The sequence below is a fragment of the Nanorana parkeri genome, unplaced genomic scaffold, assembly GCF_000935625.1.
Source record: "Nanorana parkeri isolate BGI_ZX_2015 unplaced genomic scaffold, ASM93562v1 scaffold366, whole genome shotgun sequence".
NCBI classification, from domain to species: Eukaryota; Metazoa; Chordata; class Amphibia; order Anura; family Dicroglossidae; genus Nanorana; species Nanorana parkeri.
In genome coordinates, this window is record NW_017306634.1 from 367017 (window position 1) to 388262 (window position 21246).

The 21246-nt window shown below is 38.4% G+C and overlaps 1 protein-coding gene across 1 annotated transcript in view; it reads left to right on the forward strand.

Annotated features, from left to right (window-relative positions):
- The window catches only part of DNTT (DNA nucleotidylexotransferase), a 212697-nt gene that overhangs the window by 60863 nt on the left and 130588 nt on the right, over positions 1-21246 (forward strand). The window contains exons 4-6 of the mRNA XM_018558898.1: positions 7769-7939; positions 12171-12242; positions 14054-14177. Coding sequence (XP_018414400.1) covers positions 7769-7939; positions 12171-12242; positions 14054-14177 — 367 coding nt within the window. The remainder of the gene's footprint in view (positions 1-7768; positions 7940-12170; positions 12243-14053; positions 14178-21246) is intronic.

Here is a 21246-nt window from a genome sequence, read left to right on the forward strand (position 1 = left end):
ATATTAGAGTTGATTTAGTTGAAGTACTACATTTGTTATCTATACATCCTGCTTTTGTTTACTTGAACCCTATCTGTGGGACTCCAAGGGGGTAATTGGGAGGTTCCCTTATTGGGCAAATTCTTTTATATTCTAATTACATTGTTTAATGTTCTTTTTGAAAAGATGTTTTGATAAACTAATACATCTTCTATTTTTATATATAATTGCTCTTGATGTGAAGTTTATTGGATTTGTCACTCTGCTAGCCAACAAAAACTCAAATTTTCTCTTCTTTGCCGTGTCATTATTAAATAACCAGGGGTTGGCTCCCAGAGATTTGGTGATCTGTGCACCTCAAACCAATTTTGTTTCAAAGAGCATAGGTGAACTAAAGCATATCTAAACCCCAAAAACACAAATGTCATATATTGAAGCTTACCGGTCCTTAGATGTGGTGGCTGAATTGCTTTTCTGTTTTGTAGGATTTTTTTTCCTTTTTTTTTCACTAGGTGTTCTGGCCAGTAATGTACTTCTTGTCTTAGGGTGGCTACACTCACTCTCTGTACTGCATCTGCGGAGGAACAATGTAGCCACCCAGAGACAGCAGCATTGTCAACCTCTAGAGAGAGTATTGTAAGATGGACTAGTAGATTTGGATGGACTTTACATACCTGACTAATACTTTGAAGCCTCAATTCCAGCTCGCACTTTTTAAGCAGTTACAGAAAGAGTTTATTTTCCCTTTTCGAATAAAGGTTTTAACCAAATGAATACAAGTGAACCATTGTAAGCACCCCATCAGTGTTAAATTGTTTCTCAATCTTCTAACTTCTACTTTCTCTGTTAAAGAGGAAGTTTGCCCATATCTTTGAAATAACAACAGAGGCGCCTTTAGAAATGTTTAGTAATGGCAATCTACAAACACATACTTCTAGATAATTGCCGGCTTTATATTCTTTGCATACCTTATTTTTCTTTTGCTCCTCATTCTTCTCACAGTGGCCATTTTTACTAAGAGCAGGTTACTATATATTCTTTACTTCCTGGAACTCTGGCACCTGTGACTAGGATATCTCAGGGGAGCAAAATGCCTTTCCCTGAAATTTCCTGAGATTACAGATGAGATTTCCTGGCAATGCTCTGCTGATGCAACATTCACAGGATACAAAGCTTGGGCATGATTACATCACTTGGGCCCAAGAGGACCAGGAAGTGGATAAACTGTGTTTGAAAGTAAAATAAAAATATGTTTGTTTAACTAATGAATGTAACATGATTTTATATCAGCATGCAGAGTTGCATGCTGATGTGATTTTTAGTAAAAGGGGGTAAAGGTCCATTTTAAAAAGGATATTAAGTACCTTAACTATAAACAAAAATGTATCTTATTTATCTACCACTCAGCTGTAGATCCTCAAATCATCTCTAAATGTGTGCTGATACTGTACTTTCTTTTGGAGGGTGGCTACTTTTGTTCTCCAAGGTCCCTGTGTGTGTTGTAAAGTAGTCACTGCTCCAAATGGTGTCAGCACCAACTCAGAGATGATTTGAGGATCTACAGCCCAGTGATACACAAATAAGATACATTTCTGTTCATAGTTAAGGTACTTGAATGCATTTGTAAGATTTACTTCCTGACTTTAGTGTCACTTTAAATGGTTTCTCAGCCTTCTAACTTCTACTTTTTCTGGATAGTTTGGTCTGTTAAGGGAAATTGAAAAATACCAGACTTACTGGCAGGATCATCATGTAATAAAACCATGTTACATGGGGAAAGAAATACTACAACTTCTGCTCTTCACAGACTGACTCATATATGTAATTTTACATTTTGTCCTTAGTTCCACTTTAAACCAGATAGGGGGTGTAATGAAAACACAGTTCTCCGGTCTTAAGTAATTCAATTCTCATTCCTTCTCAAGTGCAACATTTTATAATCACATCCAGAAAGTTTATATACTCTCTTTTTGTCTGTTGTAACTTTTTTCAGAGGCACTATATGCTCCATGGGAGCTGTGCTGCTCACTGTCTGTAATTTCTGATACATCTGCACTGCCTGCTTTCTGGCCGCTAGCAAAAATGATTACAAAAGATTAATCTTTATCATGGCCACTGCTTCTGTTCTCCGTCACATATCACATCTCAGTGGCCGGTTGGTATTGAGGTATATCTGTTTTCTATTACATATACTGTTGTGCATTACAGTGTTTGTTTTTGTCTTGCCTTGCATACATTTATGTACATTTTAATCTTGTGTATATACCTCTTAGCATACTGCGTATGCATGGACATGTAAGATCTTGACAAATGTCAATTGTATGTTTTTTGGTTTGTAACTAGGAATTTGGCATTGAGAACCCTTCACAATCCTCTGTGTGTGTATATATGCCATGGATCCAGGACCACTGGCATCAGAACCTGTATGCTTGCACTTGCACAAGTGTTCCAGACTTGGCTGCTTCTACTATTGCCAGGGCAATATACAAGGGAACTCGTGCTCCGTGCAAGCATGTGTGTGCAAATCATTGTGTTTGCCCATGTGCATCCATACATTAAAAAATGTCAATCATTTAGACCCACAGTATATAAAGCTGGTGGCCTCTGAATTTTTGACAGATTTTCAGCTATTCTTGTCTTTTTCTCTGCTTCCGAATACAATTGTCTATTGTGTCCGCCTATTACTAGTCTTTGCATGTCTTCAATCTTTGTTTCAATTCTAAGATCCTTTGATCCTAGCTTTGTTCCAATCTCCAGATGTCATACTGAGCTACCATTATTAAACTTGGACTTTGCAATGACCTTGCCATGCCTACTACATAAGATGATTATCACCCAGTTTGGCCCATTTCAGATGAACAGGGAAAAAGCTCAAGTCTATGGGCAGCTACAGTTAGTTCCCACCAAGAGATCTGAGGGAGAGAGCAAACTGAATTCGATAAAAAAACTGGCATTGAAAACTCTCTGCAGAGTGAGCTGCATCTTCCTCCTGTATTCATCTAAATAAGAACCTTTAACCGATTCAAGCAAAATCACTGACTTTCAGCAGCAGAATTTGTGGGAAGTCCTGCCACTCTGAGCTATGCATACCTCCCAATTATCAGGGGTCATGCAGAGGGACACTTTTTTAGCACAAAGTACTAAAAAAAGATTGGCTAAACTCTTCAAAATCGCAAATGCAATAATTTAAAGTTTGGGTGAAAGTTTAGTGCAGAAAAACACTTTAGCAGTCAAACATACCTCCCAGCTGTGAATATAAAATACATTAGTGTGGTGCTAATTGATTGCCCCTTATAAACTTATACAAAGTGCCCTATGCATTAACCCAATAGTGCAAATATGTATCTCAATTTACATACAAGAATATCTCAACCCTTTTTAAACACATATAATAAATATTGCATAATAAAAGTGCAAATAGATTGTGCAACTATTGGCTTCTTCTGCAGAACCACATATACTTTAATAAAAGTGCAAACAAAAAGTGCAAATGTTAGCTTCTACTTCTGCAAAATCAATTATGCTGTATCCAATTGATTGTGTCAGCGTCCAATTTTTCCAGTGCAAATGTGCATAAAACACAGTCTCTTATATATCCCAGTTTTTAACTTCAGTATGCACCTCTTTGCTCCTCAAACATGCTCCCCCTTCCACAGGAATGCTCCTCACCTTATTTATCAGACCTATCTATTTAAAGATAAGGTGAGACACGGCAGTATGTCATAAAGAACACATCCACTTCTTTTAATCCTCTTTAATCCTTTAATCCTCTATGCGTTTCTAGTGACGCAATCACACTGGGCAGGACCACAGAGCAGGGAGTGAGTGTATGGGATTGCTAGTGGCCTCAGCGCACATATAAAAAGTTATAGTGAAGGAATGTGCTTTGGATTTTTATATTGGTGATTGTGCACACAAAGCAGTGGTTTAAATAAGGTTTACATGAGGTGGTTCAAATAGATGCAAAAGGAACTTGATGGTAGTTTTTTTTTAAATCCGAAATTCGGATACGGAATCCGTTAACGGAATTCGTATTTCACTTGGTTGACCAATCAGAGGTTTACTTTTCTCTTCTGCTGCTGACAGTTGCATTACAATACAGGCAGGGAATACGAAATTCTGTTGACGTATTTTCGTTCCGTTACGAACATTCGTTATATTGAAGTTAAAAAGCAAAGTACATTTGTTAATATACTGGAGTTGATGGTAGTTTTTTTTAAAATCCGAAAATCCGAAATTCGGATACGGAATCCGTTAACGGAATTCGTATTTCGTTTGGTTGACCAATCAGAGGTTTACTTTTCTCTTCTGCTGCTGACAGTTGCATTACAATACACAGGCAGGAAATACGAAATTCCGTTGACGTATTTTCGTTCCGTTACGAACATTCGTTATATTGAAGTTAAAAAGCAAAGTACATTTATATTGGAGTTGATGGTAGTTTTTTTTTAAATCCGAAATCCGAAATTCGGATCCGGAATCCGTTAACGGAATTCGTATTTCGGATAAAAACACAACTACCACATCGACTCCAATATTAACAAAGGTATTTTTGCTTTTTAACTTCATCATAACGAATGTTCGTAACGGAACGAAAATGTGCCGAAACTAACGAAAATTCGTATTTCGTACGAATCCGAATTGAGTTTCGGACACGAATTACGAAATAAGCAATAACGGATATTCCGAAACGGAACACATTTTTTGACGGCGCACAAGTCTGCTCTTTGTAGCGCAGAATCTTTTTGAATATCCCCCATTTAGAGGGACTGTCCCTTTTTTGAAAACAAATCCCTCTGTCCTTTTTTTTACCCTTAGATATCCCTCTTTCTTCTTCAGATGTCCCACTTTTTGGTCTGATTTATAGATCGCAGTAAAAAAATACATAGTATCTATCAACATAGATTGCACTTAACCTTTTATTCAACCTCAAATTTTTGCATTTGTTTTTTTTAAAAGGCTTATATAAAGGAAAAGAAGTGGAAAAGAAGCACAGCGGTTTAACCAATCACTTTGCATATTCTTGGTGGTCCACATCGCTGGAGGAGTGGCTGGGGGAGGTGTCCTTTGCTTATTTACTAAGTGCTATATCTGTCCTTCTTTCTTGTCTCAGAAAGTTGGGAGATATGGTTAAATAATACATTTTATATAGATGTCTGTACATCAGACCAAAAAGTGATAGAAGAGAGTGGGATAGAGGGTTACAGTCCCTCCTAATGCGGTATAGCTGGGGGCAATGTATGCAGAAAATTAGCCCTGTCTACGGGTCCACAATCATCTACACCCCCATAGTTATAGCTGGGGACAATGTATGCAGACAATTAGCCCTGTCTACGGGTCCACAATCATCTACACCCCCATAGTTATAGCTGGGGGCAATGTATGCAGAAAATCAGCCCTGTCTACAGGTCCACAATCATCTACACTCCCATAACTATACTCTAGCCTGATAGCTAGTAGATACCCAGCTAGGTATATGCAGGTGTTTTGCTGGTTAATTTTGATGTAAAGCAGTAAAATAAAATCTGAAAGTAGCAATATAGAAGTTGGTAGACAATCTTCTATTTCAATAGTCTGTTGGAGAAAAGTGTTGCTGCCTGAAGCAGTGTGAAGTGTCACATTTGTCCGAACCCTTCTAATTATACATATAAAAAGAAGTAAAAGCAGCACAATAAAGCTGAGCTCATTTTTAGGAGCACAAGGTGCAATGTGTTTATCATGTATAACTGCCCGTTCAACACACACCGGATACATAGAAATGGCATTGATTTGGCAATGCTATTTTAGTGTGGCTATATTTTTTAGAATTTTTTTTCCAAACTGCCCTCTGGACTTAGGATTGAAAGATTCACAACAAAGGACCAGCTTAGCATTACCCATATGACAAATTAAACAATGCTGCCATGTAAGAGCATTCGTTAATTTTAACCTGCTGTGCTGCCATCTACAAGCTGCCCTCAAACCTGACCACCTACTATTGTGCTTACATACGGTAGTAGTACCTACTAACATGGTAATTTTATAACTAGTGATCATTAGTCTTTGCAGGGGCCAATGCTACGTTCATTAAGTGTCAATAGGCCATTGGAAGAGAAAAATTTAAGTTCTTAGTCAGTTTTTTAGTTTTTCTGTCCCTGTCTCATTGGGGAGATTTCCCTTACTTCCTGTCCCAGAGACACAAAGGAGTGAGAAGAAATCTCTCCAAAGTGAGGGAAAAACTCCTCGTAGAAATTCTACTGCCCCTATTGGAATCTTTCCCATGTGGACACAGATAGCAGTAAAAACCTGACAGGGATTTTAACTATTCCACATTCTATTCCATACTATGAAAAAAAGTTTTTGGCTATAAATACTATAATTACTTACAAGGGCAAGTCCACTATATTTCAGGTTGGGGAAGGACTACAATGAACTCTTGAGGGCTGACCTGGAAGCTTTTCCAATGAGATAGATCAAATAAGGAGGTCACATGCCTAAATTGTTTGCAATGTGCAGAGCTACTTATCAACTCTACAGACCATCAAACAAGTAAAAAAAAGAAGAGTTAGGTCCTAAACCATGCAGACCTCTCAACATCATCTGCATGCATCTCCCTCTATGGGTTTCTTATTTAATTACCCTAAGTATACAAAGGTAGGCAGAAGAAAGAAGACAATAGGAAAAACAGTTATCACAATCTATATATTTTAATGCTTGGTGCTGCCCTGCTAAGTCTGCCCTTCTAAGCACTGACCTATGAATGTCATTATGGAAGATACAGCCCTGCCAACATGGTTTATAAGAATCAAATGAATTCAGTCTACTTTGGATCTAATGGATTATCATCTAAGAAGAGTTCTGCACATCCATGAGAATCCAGTTTAACTTCATCTACCAACTTCTTATTGACAGATCTACCTTATATCAACAGAATAAAGCCTCTGGCGTTTTTGACTGATGCAGGCCCAAGTAGATAATGATGGTAACTGGTGAGACTTAACACATCCTTAAAATATATCCATGGCCATGGCAGTTTTTAATCTGTAAAAAAAAATGAGTAAACTAATGTAAATCAGTGCACTTTTCTGATACATCCATGCCTGCTCTTTTACAGTGTGGGGCAATCTGCAACATAGGCACACACAGCAATACAATACTAAAAGAATTTATAGGCTTAGCGTCTAGCCTATTAAAATGAATAAATAAAATAAATAATCTTTTTTTTATGTCTGTGTTGCTGTTGAATATTTGTAATCACTTCCTGTCTGGTGAAACTATGACACTACAGAAGGGGAAATCTCTGTAATGGAGCCCTAGATAGCAATAGAAATCGGACAGGATTCTAATTTTTGCTGGACATACATTTTAAAGAAATATTTCAGGTAATTAAACTAGCTGTATTGAAAAATTATGTCTCCCAAAGGATTTGATAAGTGAGCTAAAAGTGGCTTTTGTACCCTTGTCTAAAGTTATTTAAAATACATCTAAACCATAAATGGATAACAATTTATTTGTTAAAACTATATGTATCACAATTGCCATGCTTTTTTATTTATAAATGACTGTTTTTACCTTATTTCATTCCTTTTTTTTTTTTCTGTGCTCCTGATCTCCTCCACCCTCTCTCAGCCACTCACTGGCTACATGCACTCTGGAGTTGCATGCAGAACTAATAACATTTTACTGTGAACAGTAAATATCATCATAGAGCATACTTATATATTGCATGATGAAAGATTATGTAATTTGTTCAAGTCCTGTGAAGTGATCACTATTTTCCCTGCTATATATTTCTTGTTTTCTTCTATAGGATGCTTTTGATATCTTGGCAGAAAATTATGAATTTTTGGAAAATAAAGGACCTCGCGTGGCCTATCAGAGAGCCTCAGCTGTGCTTAAATCACTTCCATTTCCCATACTAACAATGAAAGATTTGGAAGGCTTGCCTCACCTGGGAGAGGAGATGAAATACATCATTGAAGTAAGGACACAGTGTTTATTCGTGAAAGAAAGTTTTTGTCAAGAAAAAATTAATACCATCGATCTTGCAATAATGCTACTGTAGCCTTTTTAGATCTTTCTCTGTTCAGGCTACTAAAATAGCATGCACCTGTGTGGTAACTGAAGGCTGTGCCTCTGTAAAGTGGGAGTATGGGAGCATGATTCCCATGGCAGTACCTTCACCCAACTGGGTCTTGTATACAGCAAGTGGGACTCCCAATTGAGAAAGCCTTGTCCCCTGGCATGGTACATACAGTAGTTGCTTCTCTTGCAGTGATTATAGTCTAGAGTCCTTGAATGTCTTTAAAAAGTTTATTAAGAACATCAGAACAGGGGAAGGGAGGGCTGGAATACCCAACAGTAGTGCATCTTCTCTTTAGCTAGCAATCCCTGCATGAAAACAGACTTCACATGATTGAGCTATTAATATTCCTGGCTATGCTCTCTTTCGGAGAGACTGGGTGGCGGTGGCGGTGTTTGTCTCTATGTGAAAAGTGAACTAAAAGTGAATGGGAAAGAGGACTTTGTTGATGGTGAGTGTAATGATGCTGAGGCGTTATGGATGGAGTAGTATACTGGTATGCATAATGAAAAGGTAATTGTTGGAGTTTGTTACAGGCCCCCCAGCATTAATAAAGAGATAGTGACTTGTTCCTTGAACAAATAGAAAGGGCTGCAAGGACGGGTACAGTAGTATTAATGGGGGATTTTAACTATCTTGACATTGACAGGCATAATGGCACTGCTGGAACAGTAAAAGGGCGGACATTTATAAACTTATTACATGACAATTTTATGGTACAGTTTGTAGAAGCCCCAACTAGAAATTATGCTCTTCTGGATCTGGTAATCTCAAACAATGCAGAGCTAATTACAAATCTTCATGTAAAAGAACATTTTGGGTAGCAGTGACCATAATATGATTTCATTTAACTTAAGTTGTAAACAACATTCACAGACTGGAAAAATGAAAACACTTAACTTCAGGAGAGCAAAATGTCCCATGCTGAGGGCTGCTCTTGAAGACCTATGGTGCCCATACACCTTGCGATTATCATACGATAATCGCGGGGAAATCCCGCGATTGTACGATAATCGCAAGGTGTATGGAAGACGTGCGACCTCTGCTACTGTATGGTCGCACGACTTTTGTCTTACAAGCATGTTCGAAAACACGCCGACAATCGTACGATTGTCGGCGGGTTTGTGGCATGCTCGTACGACAGATGCCGAACGGGCTGGTGTGCGCAAGCGCACACTGCCTGTTCGGCATTGCAGTCATCACAAGCCCGCCCCTCACAAAAGTCTTGCGATGGTTGTAAGGTCTATGGCCAGCTTTAGACTGGGGCGAATATTTGCATCACGAAACACACAACAAAAACGGATGGCTTACACCCACGTGTCCTCTAAGAATTGAGCTGTATAATTTCAAAGCCATTGTATCTAATTTTTAGAGACTCTCTAATGACTGGCTTGGTACCGATGGATTGGCGCAAGGCCAATGTGGTGACTATATTTAAAAAGGGATCAAAGTCTTTACCAAGTCATTACAGACCATTTTCCATTATATACATTCGCAACACACTAACAAACAGCCCAGCAGCAAGCATGCTCAGGAGTTTTGTTACAGCCAAACCCAACCTACTGATGACCAGCTCAGCAGTGATTGGCTAACTAACAGAAGTCAAGGCCTGTCTATCCATGGTCTATCCCTGACACAGTACTCTGAATCCCCACAGAGTCTGGCAGATGAAACAACATAGACAGCCACTGAGCACACCCGACTGGGGAAAACACAACACTATAGAAAAACAGAAAATTCTAGCGAATGTTTAAGCAAGCTATATACCGTAAGTACGATTGTCGGCGGGTTTGTGGCATGCTCGTACGACAGATGCCGAACGGGCTGGTGTGCGCAAGCGCACACTGCCTGTTCGGCATTGCAGTCATCACAAGCCCGCCCCTCACAAAAGTCTTGCGATGGTTGTAAGGTCTATGGCCAGCTTTAGACTGGGGCGAATATTTGCATCACGAAACACACAACAAAAACGGATGGCTTACACCCACGTGTCCTCTAAGAATTGAGCTGTATAATTTCAAAGCCATTGTATCTAATTTTTAGAGACTCTCTAATGACTGGCTTGGTACCGATGGATTGGCGCAAGGCCAATGTGGTGACTATATTTAAAAAGGGATCAAAGTCTTTACCAAGTCATTACAGACCATTTTCCATTATATACATTCGCAACACACTAACAAACAGCCCAGCAGCAAGCATGCTCAGGAGTTTTGTTACAGCCAAACCCAACCTACTGATGACCAGCTCAGCAGTGATTGGCTAACTAACAGAAGTCAAGGCCTGTCTATCCATGGTCTATCCCTGACACAGTACTCTGAATCCCCACAGAGTCTGGCAGATGAAACAACATAGACAGCCACTGAGCACACCCGACTGGGGAAAACACAACACTATAGAAAAACAGAAAATTCTAGCGAATGTTTAAGCAAGCTATATACCGTATATACTCGAGTATAAGCCGAGATTTTCAGCCCATTTTTTTGGGTGAAAAGTGCCCCCCTCGGCTTATACTCGAGTCAGCGCCAGCGCGTCTTCTTACTTACCTCGCCGAGCGTCGCGTCACTGCTGCTCCGGTGTGCGGCGCTCCGAGCGGGGTCATCTGGCAGTCTCCGGATTCGGGACGGCTTATACTCGAGTATATACGGTATATACTATATACTAAGAGTTTAATCTTATAAAACAATGCAGGCAGAAATGACCTGCAGAATCAACCAATCACATGGCAGTTACAATTTGTCTTACCTCATTAAATGATTTGTGATTGGTTGCTGGGCAGCAGCGAGTCAGGACTTTGTTGTAGTAAAGCTCTTGTTTTTTTTGTTTTTTGAAGACCAGGCCACCTAAAAGAAATGTGCTTATTAATAAATAGATACTAATCAATAGACATGTGCACCAGCAAAAAATTTGTTTCGTTTTGAAAAAAAAAAAATTTGTTTAGTTTCGTTTCGTTTTTCGGGTCCAAAATTAAATTAGTTTCGGACGAAATTCGTTAGCGGTAGTCCTGCCGAAATTCGTTTATGAAAAAACAAAAAACAAAACTTTACTCTCCCATGGCTGGACTTGAACCAGCGAACTTCACAATGGCAAGCCTGTACCTCTAACCACTACACTATAGCCTCTGTACTTTAAGCACAGAGTTTTGCTGCAACGAAATACGTTTAATAACGAATTTCGGGAAATCGGGAATTTCGGATTCGTTTGCATTCGTCTTAGCTTTAATTCGGAATTCAGATGCATCCGAATCTCTGAATTTCCGAAAATTCGTCCAAAACGAATTTCGGAACTAACCGAATCGCACATGTCTACTAATCAATCTATTGGCCATACTTTGTGTAACCTCAGCCAAATAATATTTTCTAGATCTTAATACAGTGGAGAAGGGTGTTGCCTTCAGTAGGTCAAAATTACCTGTCAAAGATGGAATATCCCCTCACAGAAATTTCCTCTCACCTCCTGTTGTGTCTCTGAGGCCAAACATGCAGTTGCACTTTAAAAGACCCTTTCACCTCACTATTCATTTCAACAGCACTCTTCCCGTAGGACTATATGTGCATTTAATGTATGTTATTCATGTTTACAGGTGCAAGTCTCCCTAATATAAATATCCAAAAACCATGAGGCTGCTGCTGGATGCTGCCATCTTGGATGTGATATCAGCAGCCCCAACAGACTCAGAGATGCCACTCAAGTGACACTGAAAAGCTGTCCCCTTTGCTCCTTCACCAGCTGGATACTATAATACCTAATTAATAATTATACCCATAATTATAATACATAATTATAAACATAATTTTAAGGTTATCTATAACCATAAAAGTTTATGTAGGGAGGTGAGGGACAGAGTAGCTAGGCCAGCAGAGGCAGTGATGAGACACTACCAGAAGAGGAAAGGGATATGATATAAAAGCCTTTAATGTCACTTTAATATTGCTCTATGAGAGCTTTTCTCCATGGGAAAGAACGTAAACTTATATAAAGGACATTTATTTCACTTTTTTCTTTTACTAATTCAATTTTATTTTCTCATTGTAACACTATGTAGATAGTGGGGCAGAAGTTAACAGTGGAGGGTGTGAATTGCATATGATGAAAATCTGGTTGAAGCCTATTTTAATATGATTTTATTGTCTAGGAGATTCTTGAAGATGGAAAATCCTCCAGAGTTGACCAAGTGATATATTCTGAGAGATACAAATCATTTAAGGTAAATTTAATTGTATGTTGTATTTAGGGACAAGTAGTGTATTCTCTCTGAACTTGATTTTGCTGCAAAATTACAGATTTTGCCTTTGCCAAAATTTTGTCAAAATTAGCCACAAAGTTTACCGTGCTGACTGCCTCATGTTTTCTACCAAAGCCATGTAATCACCTTGCCAGTGTTGACATGAAGCTCAATATCTCCAATATCTCCGTGTACAGCTGCAACTGTATTTCTTGATGTGCAACATGAAAGACGTACTTTTCTCTAAAAAGACAACATCCAGTAAAAATAAATAAATAATAATAAATTAAGTTAGAAAATATTTTAAAATGTTTTCACATTTTATTGTCCATTTGTATAGAAGGTTAGCAATCCTCTGTTCCTCAATATGTAACATCATGTATCCAGCTAAGAGGGGATTTTTTTTGGCACAAGAACAGATCCAGGATAGTAGAAAAGAGCTTCACTAAACAGGAGGAGCTATTTAAAGTCTACTGCACCTTTATAGATGAACCCCTTCCTTCTCAGTTGTACAGGCTTTTAAAAAGATGTAATGTGCATATAGTTGCCCTTTGAGCAGCCATAACCCCTGTACTGAGAGTGGTAATATTCCTTTACCCACCATTGACAGTTCACCATGTCATACTTTCATACTACTTTATTTTGTAAAGAAGAAAAGGGTAGACTGTGTCCTATTTCAAAGGATAGATGTAAATGCTAAAACTTTCTTCCTTTACTTACTTTAATTCTGTGTAAAAAAAAAAAAATATATATATATATATATTAATTTACAAGTAAATCTCCTAAATGAAGAATAATATTATATTAATTTCACATTACATCATGGCTTTGTCCTTTTATGTGGCCATTTTCATGTCTTGTATGATAGAATTAGTTTCAATATAATTTCGTCTCCACGTTAGGCTGCTGTTAATGAAACTCTGCAGTGTCTTCTGATAGAGCCTAAAAAATAATAAATGGAAAATAATTAAAAATAGCAGATATAAATCTCCTTTAATGAGAAATACAATAATGTGTCTGGAGGAAATGTACCAAGCCTTTTTTTTCCAATAAGAATGGGCAGTATTCAAGTTAAATTACTTTGGAACATTGTCATTTTTTTTATTACTCTTTACTACTAGGAAAATATTAGTTTATAGACGTGATGGAAAATATTGCGTTTATAAATAAGAGATTTATTGACTCTGACTTTAGAAACAATCAGGAACATATTGCGCACTAAATTTGCATCTGGTCGCTGCGGGACAGTCATAGTGTAGGCCGAGATGCCCTTATGGGCAAAAAACTAGTGGCTGAGGGACGGCAATTTTGTCAAGCTGGCATTAAGATGCTGAGCATGGGGGTGATTTGGGGACATTTTTCTATCCGCTCCAGCAGCAAATACATAAAAAAGACCCACACCCACTGCAGTGCTCTCTGGCCAAGCCCATGGTATAGCAGTGACTTATAATTCCACCAGCTCCTTATAGTCAGTTTACAGGGCTATGGCAGCATTAGCAAAAGAAGAAGAGGAGGAAAAGGGCAAATTAGCAGCACTTCCAGGCAAGTGGCTGCTCTGCTCCTGGGATGAGTAAGAAGAAAAAAAGCCTTTGTCAGCCAACTCACCACCTCCTGCACATAGTGCGCTGCATAACATGGCCACTCTGAGATAATCACCGCTTTTCCCTGCAGAATCGAAATCAACCCTACTACCTCCATGCCCCTTTCATGAAATATTCTGCACTATAGTTTCTGATTTCTTTAATTGTAGAGTAAAGATTCTCTGTACTTTGGCTGATTGATTTTTCCTACAGATATTTACATCTATCTTTGGAGTGGGTCTGAAGACTGCAGAGAAGTGGTACAGAATGGGTTACCGGACTCTAGAAGATATAACAAGTAATAAGGGTTTGACGTTTACAAGCATGCAGAAACATGGTAATTCTTTTAGATTGTTCAGTTTTTATGTATAATGAAGTTCCAACCTCTTTACTTAAGAACACTTGTTAGTTCCTTTTGTAGAATAACCAATTATGAGGGTGTGTTGAGTACTTATCAATCTGACAAACTAGATTAAAACTGTACTCCAGTTAAACATCTAAATACATAGAGGAAATACATATAATGGAGGTGGTTTACCTATCAAAGTATTTTCACTTCTAACCATTCAGTCCTGGGATTACCACAGCCTCATCACACAGTAGAGCCAGGAGGGTGAGACCACTTCCTCTGTTACTGTTAAGTAATACAGTGTATTGTTTCTTCCCCCCTCCATGTTTTGATTGGGCAGTGGAGGATCAGCGGGAGACTGATAAGCTCATCTCTCTTGTCACTGTGCTCACTTCTCAACTTTTTCCATTTCAGCATATTTGCATTTAGCACATGTGATTCGTTTTTCATGCTGCTACCCCTAAGGTTCAACTTTAATTTATCCTAACATAAATAAACAATAAAACTTTTTAAAATGTGTTCCTTGGTACTTCTCTATACATCCCACTCTCCTACGCCATCCTTATAGCAGGAACACTTTAAAAATCATACTTTTACTGCAGGAACAATGCCTTTATTGCCTGCAGTAAAACTAAGTGTTTCTAGGCCACAGCTCCAGTGTACCCAACAGAACATGCTGTGTGCCCTCTACCCCTGCTTGCACCCTCTATGGGTGTTGCCGTAGTGTATAATGATAACTCCAAGAACTATGCTTGAAAAACAAAATGGAGCTGGTGCTTGTAAGTACTGCTCAGCTGTGGGCAGGCCAAACAGTGTATCTGTATTGAAAAATTGTTGTTTTTATGTGTCTACAATCAAGAGAATATCAGGAAATATAGAAGAGAAGGTATTATTACTAACTTGGCACAATATGGTGATATTTTCCAACACAGCTTTGTGTCTTGTAATCCCATAGAGCAGAAATCCCCAAAGTTTTTAAACAAAGGACCAGTTCATTATCCTTTAGACTTTAGGGAGGCCAGACTTTGGCCAGTGGATGTTGGAAATGTCCTGGCATCAGTGATCAGTGAGAGTAAACAATGCCTTAGGCTTGGTGGTCAGTGGGAGTTTAAAATGACCCAGGGTTAGTGGTCAGTGGGAATAAAAAAAAATACCTAGAGCCTGTGGTTAATGAGAGGATAAATAATGCCCATTCATTGGTGTCAGCAGAAGAAATAGTGCCCGATCACTACTATCAGTGGGAGGAATAGTGTTCCATCAGTAGTGTCAATAGGAGGAAGGATTGCCCCATTGTTGGGGTCAGTGGGAGGAATTGTGCCCTATTAGTGGTGTCAGTGGAAGGAATTGTGCCCCATCAGTGGTGTCAGTGGAAGGAACTGTGCCTATCTTTGATATCATTGGGAGGAATTATACTCCATCTATGGTGCCAGTGGGAGAAATTATGCTTCATCATTTGTATCAGTGTAAGGAATAGTGCCTCATTGTTGGTGTCAGTGGGAGGAATAGTGCCTCATTGACTGTATAAAGCAAAGGCCCACATCTGGTCCATGGGCAATGGTGTGGGGACCTCTGACATAGAAGATAACAACCAAATGTTGCCTATGGTTGCCCAAAAACATATTTCAAGACATACTGGTTCTTTGATGGAATATGACAATAAAGGACCCATTGTGTACAAATCTCACTTTGGACAGGCAAGTATGCTGATCATAAAGAGGAACTAGGGAATGGAATATAGAGACAGTCTGTGTTCAGATATATGACAGTAAAACTCCATAGTTTCACATATAATGACATCACATGCATAGAGGACACTAATGGCATTATTATTGTTGTATATTTGCTGCTTGCCTTGAAATGTTCAAAGTAATCTAAAAATTTATATGTTATTAATGAACATCAATGTAAAATATCCATTAACTGTATTTTGAGTATATAAAATATTGTACTGTATACAGTATATAAATTCCCATACCTACTATTTTGAAATTGCTTACTTAATGTTGCATAAAACCTCACACTGTGAATTTCTGTAACCTTTGTCTGAAGGAGACAACATAAATGTGCCTTGACACCTCTATGGACAGGCATGCATATTTCAATAACTTCAAGTTGAACTCGGGGCACCTTTATTTTAATGTTTGTAGATATGTTAAAGCCTTGTTATCTCCTGGTGTAGCTTTTTACCTTTTCTTTTGACAACATAAATAAATGGATCTCATAGTTTTGCGTGTTTGTACAGCTTGCTCTTTACTTCTGCCCCCTGGCTGACACCAGTCTTGCTGCTATAATTGACTCTAACACCGGTGTCATGTTCCTGCCTCTGAGCCATCATTGTCTGCTTTTCTCGATGGGCAAAGTGCACAGAGGGGCAGAGGCATGGCACCATACTAGCGCTGGTGCCAGTTATAGCTGCAGTGCAGGTATAACATATGACACTATCAGAACACATTTTTATGCTATTGTAAGAAAAGCACACTGTGGAGGTAAATGGATTTTAACACATCTAGTGTTAGATATTATTAAAAGTTAATGTACATTACCACTAGTTCAGATCAAGTAGAACTTGACTTCTTTCTTTTGTACACTAAGTAGGCAACTTGTCATTTACCAATCGTCATTGCTTTATGCAATTTAGATGCCCTTTAAGTGGCATGGTACTACTTTCCTTTCCAACCATGCAAACATTGTCAGGAATCCGTAGAATACCCCTCTACAAAAACATAGCAAGTCACAACTTACTAACTACAAAAGGAGAAATGTGATAAAATATTTAAAAGATTAGTGCATCTAAAACACCTATCATCTCTAATAAAGTACCACGGAGAACAAGCTCCAGACATAGAGCTATGACTCCTGCACTATGTTTGGAACTTGCTGAATGTTGTTTCCCGATTCTGGATGTTATAAGCCATGTTCTGTTTTTCTTGCTACTTAAATGCCAGAAATTTTACCAAGCAAAACATACAGTTATCAGAATATGTTTGTAAACCTTAAACCAATGCATTGCCTTATCTTTTAGTGAACCAATGATTTAGACAATCAAAATAATTGATGGAAAAGGGTATTCTATTATAAGGGATATAACAGCTAAACTACATCTAGGTTATGGCCAGGAACTGCAATGATAATGGCCCAGAGTACATAAAGTTAAGGAAAAATTTATGGAGAGCAAAACCAGAACTGGTTCTTCCAACTCATAATTTTTTCCCTAAGATATTAACTGAAACTTTTTTTAATATTAACTTTTTGTGAGTGTTCATATATTGCAGTTTTAATATATTCAGGGAGGCCAGTGGGTACTGGGAGGCCTGTTGTGTTTCTCTTAATTAGTGCCAAACCCAATAATGCAGTTAGACTGGTCTAGACCATTATATAAAATTTGCAGAGAAGAGCCTGGGCTACTACTAGTCAAGGCTGGATAACTGTATAGGTCATATAGTCCCTGGTTGCCAATGCTATCCAGCTGGGTTCTTACTGTGGTGGGCAATGGCCATCCTGCACGTTTTATGGTGGTCTCACCAGGGCTGTGCCGGTTGTGCAGGCTCACCAGAACTGTGTAGGTGGGATTCCCCAGCGCTGTGCTGGGTCTCACAATGGCTGTGCGGGTGGCTGGAAAGAGATGAGTAGGAGATGTGCAGCCAGACCGGCGCAGTGAACAGCCACCGTGAGGTCCCCAGCATGGTGAGGACTTTACAGCAGCCACTTGTGTTTAAAAAATTTAGAGCGCCGGTATACTCATGAAAATGCCCAGTATCGGCACTGATACCGATTCTGGTATTGGTATCGGTGCATCCCTGCTTATAACATAAGAGATTTACAGAGCGAAGGTTAGCAACTTGTGAAAAATACTCATTGTACTATTGTTTTGACGTTGTGATCTCAAATCACAGTATACCTAAGTGCCGCCTAACGTTGTGTAACAGCGGAAAAACATAGAGTATCAAAGAACATGAAAAATCATTTGATCTATCAGTAGTTGCTAAAGTTCCAAAAGCGTAAAACCCAATTCTAAATATCAGAATTTAATCCATAGGTTGACTTAAATGTTCTAATATCATCATCTATTTAATTTACATTTGCTCCATCTGCATGCTGGATTGTACTGTTATTATTTTTGTGTAATTTGTATTTGATAATTTATATATTGCATACTATTTTTCTTTCCATTCTTCATATTTTTCTGATAATGATGCCATCTGGGACTGCTCAGTTGTAATTTATTTCCCATATACAGTATTAGCACTTAATTATGCAGTCTCCATTGGCATAATTAAGCCTCCAAAGCAGCAGATGGAGATTGTTTCATCTGGTCACAACATTTGATATATCATAAGTTCTTTAAAGTTCTTGCAACAGTTTTCTTTGAAACTGCTGATCACTTTCCTTGGAGAAGAACTGCACTTAGCACTAAGAGTCATTACTCCCGAAAGTGATTCAGTTGTAGGCAAAATCTGGTAGGTTTAGAATACGAGGACTTTAGCAGTGAGCAGTTAATTCCAGCTATAGTTTTTCTTATCATTTAAATTAAATATATCTAATTATATTTGATACTTTTTTTAAATTGGTTATTGTGAATCCTTAGAAACTCTGTTTTCTTATTATTTATGGAATATTAGGTATAATTTATTTTTAGCACTGATGAAGGGGGGACCTTTTAACCCCTGAAACGTGCTAGCTGTTTTATTGTTTTCTATTTGTAGTATACAATTTATTCTAGACTACACACCTTGATTTTGTCAGTGCATAAACGTTTATGCCATAGTTCTATTTTTGTCCCCGCCCAACTTTAACTTCTGGTGCTACAACTGGGGTTTTTTCTAACTCTTCTTATGTCATTCTCTTTAGTATAACATACATTTAAAATAGAACAGACAGAGGTTGATCCTTTTTTAAAAGCTATACAGGTTTCGACATCTGGGAACGCATACCATTACCATAGAGAGATTTGAAAATTATAATTTGACCCTTCAGCTTCAACCGAAAACTGTAATCAGTTTTAGGCAGACTACCCCTTTTTACTGCATGCCTTAACCTTTTCTGTAAAAAAAAAAATATGTTTCTGTGCTAGCCTGCTACTTTCTGAAGAAACATGGAGAATTTGAACATCTGTTTCCATGGGTAGCTATGGAAATTAGCTAATGTAATTAGCATTAATATTTTGTACACCACTATGACCAGCACCATTTCTCAACCAATAATAAGAGATTGTTGGGGGGCATAAACCTCTGCACAGTGTATCAACCTGCTAGTATTATTGTAAATATATAGAGTAAGCACACCACTTAGCTACGTTTCTACAAATCAATCGGCCCCATAGCAAAACTTTGGGGCTCCCTCGGCTAACTCTCTCTTTAGCAGCTGGTAATTGTGACAATATGGGGTTGATTTACTAACCTTATAAACACGCCACGAACAAGTATACACCTTTGTAGTGTGTTCCCTCCCAACATGATCTATTGGTGGAATCTAGACACCTTTGTAGTGTGTACACACCCAGCAGGTGTGTTGTGCAAAGCCCTGCATGAATTGCAAGGTGATGTTGTGTAAATTAGCTCAACACTGTGTTGCTTGCATTGATGAATGCAGGAATGTAAATGCATGAGCTAACCATTTTTGTCTAAACTGTGAAGCAGCATTATATATGCATCATGTGCATGATTTTTACATATATGGCATTAGTGGAAATATGCTTTTAGAGACTTTTTGGTTGATAAATATGTTTTGCTGTGTAAAAATCACGTGGGTGTGTTTAGGTTAGTAAATCACCCCCTATGTGTCATTTATCTTAACATGAAGTATATATCAAGGGCAGGAATCAGGAGACCTGTCAGCATGGTCAGTACACTACTAGGGAACAGTGCTAGGGGTTAGGGTTATAGTAGCTCTAATAATAATAACCATAAAAAATATTTTATTATAGGATAAAATGATTAACGTTCTTGCACACATTTACTCATCAACCCTAATATTAACTTTTTAAACTCAAGCTGCATTAAACCTTTTTGTAGAACCACAAACCTCAACCCTCCTGTAAGGTGAAACTCAGGGATTTGTGACTGAATTAGGCATCCAGGGTTAATTTCAGTCTGTAGCAGAAGTTGAGAGGGCACAAACTCTGATAAGATAGATAAGCAATTGCTTCATACTGCATAGAAGGGCATCTGTGACTAGGCCATCATGAGGTCTAAATTCAGCCATCCTATACTGGAAACCTCACAGTTTAGTTTTCCTAATAAGCTCCCTTAATGGGCCCCCTCCTACCTTAGGCCCCATAGCAGTGGGATGCTATGGTTATAGTTATGCCACTGAGAAATAGTAAAGTATAATAGGTACAACTGTGTCCAAGTATGTCATGTCACATCAAGCTTAATTTACACTGTTCATTCAAATCTATATCCAACTGGATACACGGATGTACATAGGTAAAGTAAGCATGGGCTCATACACATGGCTGTACTTACTTTAGTGATATCTATGCACATTCTTGCTCTTAAGATCAGGAATGGTCAGGAAACGGCTTCAGTAAACACGTGTTTAGATGTGTAAATGTATAGATGGAAAATTATTTTTCTATTCCTCCAGCTTATATTTTTACATATACACATTTCTATTACTAAAATTATATTTTTATATAGCCTGGAGTTTTACATATTTCCCACAGTAAAATACATACAGGACATATTAATGCACTTTCAGTGGTTCTAAAACTGTTGTCGGAAGATCATTGCTGCTCCATGCAGTGTGGATTTATGTTTTCCATCATCCTGGGCTTACTGTGTTATTCCACTCACCTCCTACCTCAGTTATCTAATGTTATTATCAGACTAACAAGGTCAGATTTTATAAATGCAGGAGGCATGCTGCTTATTGGTACACATAGAACCGACTTCTTGGGGAATTATCCCTACTTTGTCAACAGCTTGGTGTATAGGCCCAAAGTGGGTGAACAGTGAAAACACAGTAATCTTCCTCCAGATTAAATGTACACGCTGGAAAGGGACATCAACAATGAGGACCCAGCCAAATGGCATTGTAAGGATGGCAGTTTGTTACA